The sequence below is a fragment of the Takifugu rubripes genome, chromosome 20, assembly GCF_901000725.2.
Source record: "Takifugu rubripes chromosome 20, fTakRub1.2, whole genome shotgun sequence".
NCBI classification, from domain to species: domain Eukaryota; kingdom Metazoa; phylum Chordata; class Actinopteri; order Tetraodontiformes; family Tetraodontidae; genus Takifugu; species Takifugu rubripes.
The window spans coordinates 1,245,665-1,259,598 of NC_042304.1; the positions used below are offsets into that span (position 1 = coordinate 1,245,665).

At 44.4% G+C, this 13,934-nt stretch overlaps 1 protein-coding gene across 1 annotated transcript; it reads right to left on the bottom strand.

The window, feature by feature from the left end:
• Window positions 1-481: 481 nt before the first annotated feature.
• On the bottom strand, window positions 482-8,205 carry uhmk1 (U2AF homology motif (UHM) kinase 1). Its single transcript, XM_011619719.2, has 9 exons — window positions 7,441-8,205; window positions 7,040-7,169; window positions 6,090-6,276; window positions 5,820-6,017; window positions 5,589-5,683; window positions 5,255-5,331; window positions 5,068-5,166; window positions 4,894-4,982; window positions 482-4,466 (listed from the first exon to the last, which is right to left on the bottom strand). Exons 1-9 carry the CDS (start codon window positions 7,742-7,744, stop codon window positions 4,320-4,322), a joined length of 1,326 nt encoding a protein of 441 aa, XP_011618021.1. The 5' UTR covers window positions 7,745-8,205; the 3' UTR covers window positions 482-4,319.
• Between the last annotated feature and the right edge of the window lie 5,729 nt (window positions 8,206-13,934).

Consider the following 13,934-nt stretch of genomic DNA (forward strand, 5'->3'; position numbering starts at 1 on the left):
TGAACAAACAGTGGATGTAGCTCTGGCAGCAGCTACACAGAGGCAGCACCTCCAGCTGTCTGATCCCTGAATTCACCAAATGATAAAACTTCACATTTTAGTTTATATATCAGTTCTTTAACACAAGAAAACAGCACGGATTGAAAAATAGAAGCTAATATTTCCTGAAGGCTGTGTAGTGTGCACTTTTTCCCATGCCTATATGGAGTCTCTGGCTTCCTCCCACTGTCCACAGATATGTGTTTGGGGGTGAACTGGACACTGTAAATTCGCCTAAAGAGTGACTATGAGTGTGAATGATTGTCTGTGTTTGTTTGACTTGCAATGCGCTGATGGCTTGCGCAGGGTGCACCCCTAACCCCAACACTATAAGAGAAAAGCAGTAGAAGTCAGTAGTCATCAACTGATATTGAAAAAAAAAAAGACTGTCAGAAAGAAAGTCCCCTTAGAATTCTGAATGAAACTACGGACCAATATCCGATTAAGTCAAGCACAGTTTTATTGTGATAAATACAGAGAAAACAGCAGGAGTGACGACAATACAACAGCTGTACTTTATGTTCTCCAGCACAGTTGTACATGGAGGAATATGTACCGTCTGTAACATGAGGGAAGCTGCCAGAGAGCAGCGTTCCATACTGGAGCAACAGCTGGTGGTGGAGTCAAGAACATGTCTAATAACAGGGTTATTAGTTACAAGTTGGTGAGTTGACAGAGATAACAGCTCCTGGGACACTTCAGGAAGCACAACTGCTCCCTAATTAGCAGAAGATGACAGAAGACTGATTTAGGCACACAAAGCTGATAACCTGTGTCAGGTTTTTGTAGTAAGAACAACAAATAATGAATCTTAAACCCTAACCAAATGATCCTCAAGACAGTTATTGCTCTCCTGAGAGCAGGAGACTAAATAAAGCAGTAAACACATCATGTGATTTATCATCAGCGGAGTAATTCATGGTTTTAGCTGAGCAGACCAGGATCACTTGATCTGGTATTGACCAACCAAATGCACCTTTGAGAACTTTATTTTGTCCTCACACACATTAAAGCGTAACTCTAATCCATGATAATTATAGTGATGACAAAAAAAAATGCCAAAGAACCTTGTGAACAAATTAGCCAGAGCAAGGAAATGAGGTGGAAGCTCTTCTAGACTTTCAACAGATGACAACATCCTGGTTCTCATGCTCAGGATTGAATTAATCTGAAAACAAATGCAAGCTGTGATTTTTAATCTTGCCAAGAGAAGTCCTTGAGGAGTCCTAGTGGAGCCCCAGAGGAGCCCTGGTGGAGCCTTAAAGGAGCCCTAGAGGAGCCTTAGAAGAGCCCTGGTGGATCGGTGGATTCTCACATCAGACCTAACAGTGAGCCTCAAACATCCACAATATTTGCACCAATGTGATTAATAATTAGAATAAGACAAGCAAGAAAGACAACAAAGGGATCATAAAGTTACAGCAGACACTCCTTTGGCATCTACCTGCCAATCTACCTACATATACTGTATGCATATGTAGTTTTATACTATATATATACAAATAGGTGTATGAGCACTCTCCCTCTCTCAGCCTAAAGTGGTAAAAGAGTAATATTGTGGGGAAAGTAAGGACTTGATACACCAGCCAAGCTCCCCGACTAACAAAAATGGACAGGTCTGTCATTTTCATGGTGGGTTCACTTCAACTGTAAGAGAGCGAAGCTAAAAGAAAATACAGTCAAGCAGCAAGAATTCTGGCTATACAGACACGTTACGCCTCACCTGGATGAACTGCACCTGTTTGAAGATGAGATCTGTGTTAAAGGACACCCGTGCACACACTCAATCAATCAGACTCCATCGTGGTGAAGACCAAAGAGCTGTCTAAGGTCACCAGGGACTAAATGTAAACCTGCACATGGTTAAAATGGACTACAAGATAGTAGCACAATTCAAAATAAATGGAAGACACTCCAGATGATGGTCACCCTCCCTCAAACTGGGGCTCCATGCCGGCTCTGCTTCGTGGAGAATCAAGGATCATGAGAAAGGTAAGGGACTAGCCCAGAACTACAGGTGAGGATTTGGTCAGTGACCTGAAGACTCGCTATGTTTGGAGGAAGCCGGATGATGATAAGTCCAGTCCCAAGATAACCATCCCAACTGTGAGTCATGGGGGAGAAAACATCACGCAACACTGCTGCAAAGGGGACAGGAGGACTACAGTGGATTGGGGAGAGGATGGATGGGGCCACAATGGCCAACAAACAGATCCCTTCATTGGGGCTCCTGGCTCCAGGAAAACTGTGAGCTCTGTGATTGGAAACAAAGATCTCTGTTTATATTTGGAAGGGATAGCAACATATAAAATTTCTAGTTTTCTATTGTATCAAATACTTAATTCACACAATAAAGTGCAACTTAATTATTTCAAAATAATATCATTTGATTTTTTATGGATCTCTTTCAGATTCGGACTCTCACAGTTGAAAATTCCAGACCTGCAGGTGGGGAACAGCTACTGTATCTAATATTTGTATTCTCCAAATTGCTAAAATTCATTAAAAGGCATTAGACAGGTGGAACAAGCTTCTACTCCCCTCATGGGTGGAGGGTAGACCTCCGCCCATGAGAAACGCTATAAAGAACAGCTAACATGAACATGAGAGAAACACTTTCACATTAGTTTGATTCACTAAAATCTAAAGCAGCCGCTTGATTTTGAACTGTCTTGCACGCACCTCTACCCCACTTTGACTGGTAGTGTAATGGATTCAATTTGCCGGCCATCAAACTCGATAAATGATCGCTAAATGCTACAAAAATGAATAGACCAATCAAAACATGCTGGACATTTAAGAAAGTAATGGTTTGCCTTCGTGTTACGTGGATCAGTTGATATGAATCCGCTTCCTCCAAAAGCGTCGACATGATTTTGGGTTGATTGTTTCTTGGCCAGCTGATGCTGGAGGTCTGCAGCCAAACTGGCTTTTAGGGCTGACTGAGCCTTAAACACCCAGGCCCTGGACTTCAGCCCACCACTAGAGGCAGGCTAGTAGGCATTTGATCTTGAAGGTGAAGAGTCCTAACAGACAATGTGGAACATTTTTGGCTTAAAAAGGTTGGACTACTAGCAAGTTAAGACATCCATTTGTAAGAACAGAGCAAAACTCTGCTGAAGACAGTATACCCACTTTTAGTTTTCCTGAACTGGTTTGAAGGTCTAAGGGCAGAAGGGGTCAAACCTGTGCAGATTGTATTTTTGTCCCTCTAAATTCCCTATAGTCCCTAGAGAAATTCACCCACAGTCGACATGTGTCTATTCCTTAACAATTAAGGCAAAATTACATCAAAGCTAAAATGTAGATGCAGTAATGCTACTTTTGTGCAAGGTGCTAGCTCCAGTTGCCCTTAAGAAACTGGAGTAACGGAGTAAGGCTACACCCGCTACAGGGGATTGCTTACAAAACTAGTTGCCAAGGTTAACATGGGCAGAGTTTTGGTTCGTTAGCTCCATTTAATATCAGCGGGCACTTAACAGACACTGCATATTCACTCTTAAAGCAATGAAATACATTCCTGACCCTTTGTTGCAGCTAACCAACAAAATCCGCAGGATCTGAATGAAGCCCAGGCATCACAGATCCTTTTCACTTATAAAATAAATGGTTGTTAAGGAAAACTCCGCACTCATATTTCCTCCATCACAGAAACTGTAATATTTCTCGGTGATGGTGTTAACTTGTGCACCTGCGTTCACACACTGCTTCATTTCCACACATCACCTGTCTCCATGCTGCTGACATACGAAAGCTACAATCATGAGACATCATTGTCTTTAAAGCAGCTTTACATGCCAGTAACAGGAGTAAAGGGTGGTTAGGGTACATTAGGATGCTTGGCTCAACAGGCGTGAACTGCTTTGATACTCAACTTAGCTGATTCACATTAGGCTGTAGATAGTTATACAATAATTGTAGAATTGGTCAGAGAACCTGTGTCCAATAAAAAAGGGGACGATTCAGATTTCACTGGACAGTTGCTCTGGATATATTTGTTTAAACGTGTTTATAGTATGAAAGAAAATGTGTAAAGTTAAGAGAAACACCATCCCATAGCATGGAGATCTGCACGTCCACGTGTTCTGTACTCTATACACACACTGCAGGAGGCGGGTACGAGGTGCTGCTGTGGGCTCTTCACTCATCCTCAGGCAGAAGAGGGGACAGCCTCTCCAGCTGTCTAAGTGCAGCAGCTATTATACAGGCTTGCACCTAGCAGCAACCTGTACCACAGGCCGCTTCATTGATGCCAACAGAGGGGACGTGAAGCCTGAGCATCACTGCACTAGCTGGTATAAGTAACCTCTTTTGTAGGCACTCGAAGGGTAGAAGGTGGCTACGACAAACTTCCCATCAAAGGTGCGTCCCATAAGCAGCCTCTGAGCCTCTTTGGAGTCACCGGAGTTGGCGTACTCTACGAAAACCTTATGGGAAAACAGCAGAAATTAATAAGGTTACCTGCTTTGGGGGGGGGAAGCAGACAGATTTTGGACATTTGGAGATGAAACAAATTAACAGTCCTGGCCATTTCTTTGCTAATTTCTCTAGGTCGTCCCATGTTCACCCACAGTCTGAAGACATGTAGTGAGGGAAGGGTGGTGATTCTAACCTTGACCTTAGGAAATTTGAGTGTGAATGTGTCCTCTAAGGCATAAGGAAAAAAATGGACACATCATAACTGATGTTTTGCTCCCATCTTTAGTGTAAAAAAAAAATACCCAAAGTCAAAGAAATGAAAATGTATCTGAAAATATTTTGGCACCATACTCAGGCAGAAGTGCCAAGCAGGCAGAGTTACACCACACTGAGCTATTACAAAAGGATTCCCTGTTTAAAGAACACGTATCGGACCTGTCCTTTTCCTGGGTTTTCCCGGGGGATGAGCAAAGAAACCACTGATCCATATTTCTGACACTCTTCCTTCATGTCATCCATGATGTCTGCAGCAAAGCAGAGATACAAAAATTACATTTTTAAACTGTGGAAGGGCTTTAAATCTGTCCACATTTAGCTGTGTAGATGTACCCTCATACTCTTCATCGTTGTTTAGGTGGCTGTCATCGATCAGATTAATCAGTCGCAGAACAGGAGAGGGCAACAGAACCAGCTCCTCAATGTGAGGCGCTACCAGAGACAGAGGGAGAGCAGGCCGTTAGAGGTGACATAACAACATACGGAGAAGTGCTCGACCGTGTCAAACACCGACACATACCAAAGGGGATGCTGAAGAACGGGCTGAGCAGGGCCGCTTCAGCTGTGCATCGCTGCTTGGAGTTGTTTACTACCATGCTGAGCACACAAATAAGTCATATACAGCTCAATAAGAATCAAGTCTGGTCCAGAAAACCTCCTCTGTCAACACAGCAAAATGAGAACATCGTGCAGGAAGGAACCAATCGAATGTAAAGACGGACAAACCAAATTATTAGGATTTGTAAAAGACTAGCAAGATGCTAAGCTAGTCTCCAACAACAAAGATCCTGATTTCCTACATGTTCCTGTTTGATCAAAATTCATTCCAGACACATATGTGGGATGGAACATACCTTTTAATAAGGTCTCTGAGGTGATAGACTGGGATGGCAGGGCACCTCTGGTTGTTACTGGCAAAAATATGGTCTATGATAGCAGCACTGTTCTCCTAAAGGACAGGATATGAAAGAACTTTTAGGAGGTTTCTACCGCCGAGTGAAGCAGTTTGTGTCACTGCTTCTGTTAAATCTTATTTGTTGAAGCATCTTTATCTCAGTTTTGCAATAAAAAAGTGTTATTTCTACCTTCCACTCTTTCGAGTGAACAGTGTCTTTGAGTTTGATTCCTGAGAATATCTCCAGCAGGATGATACCCAAACTCCACAGGTCAACCGCCACTGTGCAGCCAGAGTCCCCCTCCACCTCCACTCCAGCTTGAGCCAGATTGTTCTGAAGCTCGGCCTCGGGGGCTCGATAGCCATCGGTCTGAATGTACTTGACATCCTGGAGGAGGCAAGATTACTGAAGACACATTAGAAACAGTGGACAGTGACCATCCACACACCCAACACGCACCTGGTTTCCTTCTTTGAAGCTGAGGCCAAAGTCGATGAGTTTGAAGCACTCGTCATCAGCACTCCAGAGAATGTTGCGCGGCTTCAGGTCAGCATGGACATATCCCTCCCTGTGGAGGAAGGCCAGAGCCTCTAGGATGTCTCTGGCACAGTGCTGAATGAGCCACATAGAGTGACCCTGCTGGCCTCTGCACAGAAATCATCACAGTGTGATAGAAAACATAACACACTGCTCTTTCCAATAGCTGATTTGAAGTCCTTAGGTCTTTTTTGGGGACATATTCTTAGCACTGGGATATTACTGAAAAGATGAATAGCAAGTTGTTCAATATTTTAGTTAATGCTAGAAAAACCAATCAATCCAAGAGGTGAAGAACTTGGCCGGTGAATGAGTATGAGCCAACGAGATGGCTCAGGAAGAGTTTTCACTATTCATTCAAGCACTTACACACCTGCATAATGTTCCCCAAAGCAAACAAACAAACAAGTATAGCAGCAGGGCCAATGTGTAGCACATCCAGCTAAGTTACAAAAAGAACATTGCAAACAAGCCACCGTTTTTAAAAATAGTCAAACTGGAAAAAATGCACAGAAGCAAGACAAGGAAATCCTTATGATCAACATCTTCACTAATTAAATATGCCTCAAATGAGCTGCCGTTGGTTAAAACTGATGCTCCACACAAGAAGAGAAAATCTGGAGCAAGCATGCCCGGGACCAACTGGGACAGGGCTGCTTCACACATTACCAATCAAGCTGTGTAACCACTGGCAGAAGAATGCAACAGCAAATGTACTAAACACCAGAGAGGCTGAATTCTTACCACAGCCTGAAATAAAGAAAATGTGTTTAAACTTGGAGCAGTATTTCACGGTGTGATCAAATTATATTGTTATATGATCTTATTGATGGCAGCATTGCAGAACCAAAGGAACCACTGAAGTGACGTACCTTCCACTCTCTGGACCTCCACTGCCCCTCACCAACAGCTCAGACAAGCTGACATCCAAGAGCTCCAGCAGAAGGCAACGAGTGGAAACCCCCGTACAGCTGTGGTTGGTGAACACCCCGTACAGCGTCACTAAGAGGACAGGAAGCCCCTCAATGGTCTGGTGTTTCAAGGACGATCAACATTATCCATGTATCACGAAGAACCTTCCTCAGACAGTTACAGTCATAGCGACACTCACAACCTGACTACTTCAGCTCCTCAAACTTTTGCTGGGACCTAAATGAGAGGACCCCAAGGGTATGTGGAAATTCACAAAGCTGTCAGGACAGCAGCAATTCTCACAAACTCATTAAAAGCTGAAAAGGCCTGGTAAGGTGATGGAACGTGGTGGCGTTTTTACCTATGTTTTTGTGACCATGGATGTGCTCCAGAACGGACCTCTCCTTATGATACCCGTAATCTCCTCCCTGAGTGTCGGCTTGGAACTCCTTCACAGCAGCGGTGGCGGCCCGGCCCGAGCTGACCCGGTAAACCGAGGCTGACACTCCCTGGCCAAGTCGTGACTGAACGGTCCATAACTCGCCGAAGATCTCAAACAGCACCGGCTTCATGCTCTGGTCGACCCCTCTAGGCAGTGGTAGGATGTTGTCCGGACGCGGGCTCCTAGTCTTCGTGCTGGGCTCGGAGAAGCCGCGGTAAGCCATCGAAGGCTAGTTGACAAGAGGCAACAGCTGCGGGAGGTGCATTGCAGACGCTCAGCAGTGCCGGGACGGCTCATGGGCAGACAGGGCAGCCAGACCTGCACTTATGCTTAAAGCCAACATCCAGCAAAGACCTATCGACGGCTGGAGCTGATCTTCAAAGACAATCGAGGGACAGAGGGACGCGCATGGTCAATTTGCTAAAATTAAAGTCGGCTAAGTTGCTGCTTTATAAAGAGCTATATTCTGTGCCACAAAAAGTCGGCAGCTAATAACTGGCTGCTTAAAAGTGATCTCTTAAAAGTGACCGAAAACCGCTTTTCGACGCCCTTCGTCCATTGCAATCTTCATATAACAGCGGTAGTCCAAACTATCTGTTTGTTGTTGCTGTTGTTTGAGCAAACTTCCAAAACAGCTCTTAAAGCTCTTGATCGCACTTCCGCTTTTACTTCTGGAGTTCTTCGCGTAGTTTTGTAGGGCGCTCCTGTCGCTTGGGGGTGGTACTGCATATCAGAATCGCTCACTTTAACACCACATTTTTATAGGAAATAATTATGATTTCTGAAAACAATGAAGTGAAAGACTAAGTGTCACAGAAAGAGACGTGTGTATATATATATATATGTGTATATATATATATATATATATATATATATATATATATATATATATATATATATATATATATATATATATATATATATATATATATATATATATATATCTTTCACTTCATATATATAAATAAATCAAAATGGTTTTAGGTAAGACAGATCTATTCCCATACTGTAGAATCAGACAGCAGCAAAGCACATACAGATGAAGAAATAGTGGCTGTCCTTTAATTTTTTTTGTGTGGCAGACAAAGTATGTGATCTTTTTTGGAGAGGTTAAATAAACTTTCTAAGTAACAGAAAAATACAAGGATATGTATGACAGTAGACAATGGTGTTCCTCAGGGCAGTGCTATTACCGCAGGTTTATTCTTAATTATGATAAAATATATTTTTACGATGTAGTGATTACAATTGAAAAACATTTATTCGGTGATGATGGGGGCATTATGGAAACATGGCAGGAATTAATAAGGTGCAATTATAATCATCAAGTTGGGCATTGAGATTTTCATTGGAGTGGACAAAAGTTATATTTCTCACTCAAAAGAAAGTAGCAGAGAAACTGAAGTTTAAACTGCATAAAAATTTAGAAAAAATTAGAAAAGGTGCAAGTTAAGTAAGAAAAAAATGAAAACTGATCAATAAGATCAATCATAAATTATGTAAGTGTGGATCAGCAGCAGAAACACCCTTTACAAAAGTGATGTACAGTAATCCAAAGTACAGCAATGAGGATCCGCTTGAAAACATCATAAATATCAGCACGACAGGTAGAAATGGGGGAAACGTCCTGTGAATTAAAATGGTATCAAATTACAGTTACATGTTGGATATATTTGTAAGGACAAGGAAGACAAGGACATACTTAGGAGGAGTATGCTAGCTTAAAAGAATCTACTCCTCCTAAACAATCTTAATGATCATAGCCCTCGTGGTACTGGTCGAGGAGGGGGAGTGGCAGCAATCTATCACTCCAAGTTATTAATTAATCCTAGACACAAACACAGCTCCAGTTCATATGTAAGCCTGACTCTTGGCATCACCCATCTGAACTGGAGGACAGAAAAGCCACTTTTGTTTGTAATTGTTTATCAGCCCCCTGCTGGGCCACATTCAGAGTTCCTGTCTGAGTTCTCTGACTTAGTCCTCAAAACAGATAAAGTCATTATTATTGGAGACTTTAACATCCATGTAGATGTTGTAAATTACAGCTTTAGAAATGGCTTCATTTCATTACTTGAGTCAGTTGGTTTCCTTCAACAGATAAACCAACCAACTCCTAGCTTCAACCACACCCTTGATCTAGTTCTGATTTACGGTGTTGAGGTAGAACATGTGTCAGTGTTCTCTCAGAACCCACTCCTGTCAGATAATTCTTTGATCACTTTTACATTTATGATTAAAGATTCTTCTATGTTCATAACACAGTCTTACTATAGCAGATGTCTTTCAGATAATGCTGTAGCTAAGTTTAAGGAAGTGATCCCTGTGCTAATCCCAGGATCACCATGTGTTTCTCCAGGGATCAATAATTATAATCTTAACCCTGCCGAGGTCGACTGTTGCTGAAGGTGCAGCATCCTCAATGAGAATCACGCTTGATTCTGTTGCCCCCTGAAAAGAAAATAGTAAATCAGAGGAGGTGCGTCCCCTGGTATAATTCATACATTAGGACCCTCAAGCAGATAGTGCGAAGACTAGAAAGGAAGTGGTATTATTGTAAAATAGATAGCTACCATTTAGCCTGGAAAGACTGTCTGGCAGTTTACAAAAAGGCCCTCCGTAAGGCTAGAACAGCTTATTCTTCTTCTTTAAGTGAAGAAAACCAGAATAACCCCTGATTTCTTTTCAGCACTGAGACCGAATTAACAAAGAATCACAGTGTTTTAGAGCCATGTATCCCTTCTTCCCTTAGTGGTGAAGACTTCATGAGCTTCTTCACTGATAAAGTTCTAGCTCATCCATCCATCCATCCATCCTCCACCCCTTATCCGGGGTCGGGTCGCGGGGGCAGCAGCCTAAGCAGAGAGGCCCAAACTTCCCTCTCCTCAGCTACTTCTTCCAGCTCGTCCAGGGGGATCCCCAGGTGTTCCCAGGCCAGTCGAGAGACATAGTCTCTCCAACGTGTCCTGGGTCTTCCTGGGGGCCTCCTACCCGAGGGACATGCCCTGGACACCTCACCAGGGAGGCGTCCAGGGGGCATCCTGACTAGATGCCCAAGCCACCTCATCTGATTCCTCTCAACGCGGAGGAGCAGCGGCTCTACTCCGAGCTCCTCCTGGATGGCAGAGCTTCTCACCCTATCTCTAAGGGAGAGCCCAGCCACTCTATGGCGGAAGCTAATTTCGGCCGCTTGTACCCATGATCTTGTTCTTTCGGTCATTACCCAAAGCTCATGACCATAGGTGAGGGTAGGAACGAAGATTCACCGGCAGATCAAGAGCTTTGCCTTTTGGCTCAGCTCTCTCTTCAACACAACGGACCGGTGCAGAGTCCGCATTACTGCTGATCTCGCACCGATCCGCCTGTCGATCTCCTGCTCCATTCTTCCCTCACTCGTGAACAAGACCCCGAGGTACTTGAACTCCTTGACCCATAGAAGGCACTCCACCTTTTTCCGGCTGAGAACCATGGCCTCAGATTTGGAGGTGCTGATTCTCATCCCAGCCGCTTCACACTTGGCGAACCGATCCAGCGATTGTTGGGGGTGACGGGCCGATGATGCCAACAGGACCACATCATCTGCAAAGAGCAGAGACCCATTCCTGAGGTCACCAAACCGGAACCCCTCAACACCATGACTGCATCTAGAAATTCTGTCCATAAACTTATGAACAGAATCAGTGACAAAGGGTAGCCCAGGTGGAGACCAACCCTCACTGGAAACGAGTTCTACTTACTGCCGCAGTGCGGACCAAACTGACACCAATCGTATAGGGAGCGGACGGCCGTATCAGGGGGCCCGGCACCCCATACTCTCGGAGGACCCCCCACAGGACCCCCCGAGGGACACGGTCGAATGCCTTCTCCAAGTCCACAAAACACATGTGGTCTGGTTGGCTAAACTCCCATGCACCCTCAAAGACCCTGCTGAGGGTGTAGAGCTGGTCCACCGTTCCAAGCCCAGGACGAAAACTACATTGCTCCTCCTGAATCCAAGGTTCGACCCTCCTCTCCAGTACCCCTGAATAGACCTTACCAGGGAGGCTGAGGAGTGTGATCCCCCTATAGTTGGAACACACCCTCCGGCCCCCCTTCTTAAAAAGAGGGATTACCACCCTGGTCTGTCTATCCCAACATAGAAAACTACCTTGGACTGTTTGAGATGTTTCCGTCAGGCTTTAGAGCTCACCACAGCACAGAAACAACACTTATTAAAGTTACTACTGAGCTTCTTATAGCTTCAGATCATGGACTGGTTTCTATGCTGGCTCTGCTGGACCTCAGTGCTGCTTTTGATACAGTTGATCACAGCATCCTGTTACAGAGACTGGAACATATGATTGGCCTTAAAGGGGCAGCCCTAGACTGGTTTAGATTCAAAAAAATTAGAGGAACACTTAGAAAACACATCAGATCTAAACAAGGGGGAAAATGATCTTGAATATCTTTCCTGATAAAAAGTAGGTGATGTATTAGCAACAAAATGATGCCACGTAATTTGATAGAAATGAAAATGATCACCCTATAGAGGGGGGAAATCAAAGACATCCCAAAAATGGAAGTGAAAAAATGATGCAGCAGACTGGTCCATTTTGCCAAAATGTCATTGTAGCAACTCAAAATGATTCTCAGCAGTTTGTGCGGTCCCCACGTGCTTGTACGCATGCCTGGGGCATGCTCCTAATGAGACGACGAATGGTGTCCTGGGGAATCTCCTCCCAGTTCTGGACCAGGGCATCACTGAGCTCCTGGACAGTCTGAGGATCAACCTGGTGGCGCTGGATGGACCTAAACATAATGTCCCAGAGGTGTTCCATTGGGTTTAGGTCCGGTGAACGTGGGGGCCAGTCAATGGTATCAATTCCTTCATCCTCCAGGGTCCATGGATTTCATCCAGATACCTAATAGCAGTCAGGGTGCCATTATCTAACCTCTAGAGGTCTGTGTGTCCTTGCCTCCTCAGACCATCACTGACCCACCACCAAACTGGTCATGCTGAATGATGTTGCAGGCAGCATAACGTTCTCCACGGCATCTCCAGACCCTTTCACGTCTGTCGCATGTGCTCAGGTTGAACCTGCTCTCATCGGTGAAAAGCACAGGGCACCAATGGCGTATAGTTGCCAATTCTGGTGGTCTATGGCAAATGCCAATCGAGCTCTACGGTGCCGGGCAGTGAGCACAAGGCCCACTACAGGACGTCAGGCCCTCAGGCCACCCTCATGGAGCCTGTTTCTGATTGGTCAGAAACATTCACACCAGTGGCCTGCTGGAGGTCATTTTGTAGGGCTCTGGCAGTGCTCATCCTGTTCCTCCTTGCACAAAGGAGCAGATACCGATCCTGCTGAGGGTTTAAGGACCTTCTATGGCACTGTCCAGCTCTCCTGGAGTAACTACCTGTCTCCTGGAATCTCTTTCATGCTCTTGAGACTGTGGTGGGAGACACAGTAAACCTTCTTCCAATGGCATGTATTGATGTGCCATCCTGGAGGAGTTGGACTACTTGTGCAACCTCTGTAGCGTCCAGGTACCGCACCATGATATCAACAGAGATGTTGATCCAAGCCAAATGAATAACTACAGCAGTAGAAAGTCAGTCAGTTGAAAAATTAGCCAAAAGAGATGAAAAAGCGTATCAGTGGCCTCAACCTGGAAAGCCATTCCTGTTTTGGGGGCTGTCTCATTGTTGCCCCTCTGATGCACCAGTTGATTAAACATTGGGATGTAAGCTGTCTTGATAAGCTGTTATTTTATTTAAGAAAGTGTGGGAGGAACAGCTGTAAAGAAGCAGAAACGACACCTATAAGGAAGCCTGGGAAAGGATACCAGGCCATTATCGACCCATCGTTCTGACGAATAATAAACGAGAGGTTAATATACTAGAAGTGTGTTTAGAAAGTAAGGTAAGAAAAGCTGAAATCGATAAAGAGATTGTGGGAGAAATTTTCTTTGGTGTGGAAGAAGCTTATGACATGTGGAAGGAGGGACTGTTGCTTCTCAAGACTGAGCACAGTAAGAAAAATCATAATATTAAAAGTGAACTGGGCTTCATCATAGACAGCAGATAAAAGCACTGGATTCAGAGGCCGAGCTCCATCCTACCTGGAGGAGCTAGTGACACCTTATCATCCCAATAGACCGCTCTGCTCTCAGAATGCTGGTCTACTTGTGGTTCCCAGGGTCTCTAGAGGTAGAATGGGGAGCAACCAGGCTCCCCTGCTGTGGAACCAGCTCCCTGTGCAGGTACGGGAGGCTGACTCCATCTCTACTTTTAAGATTAGACTTAAAACCTACCTCTTTGAAAAAGCTTATTATCAACTATCGTGTAGTTACAGATACTATCCTAGACAGACAAATTATCATAATTAGGGGGTCGTCTAATTGTTAGGTTAACAACTTAGTTATGCTGCTAT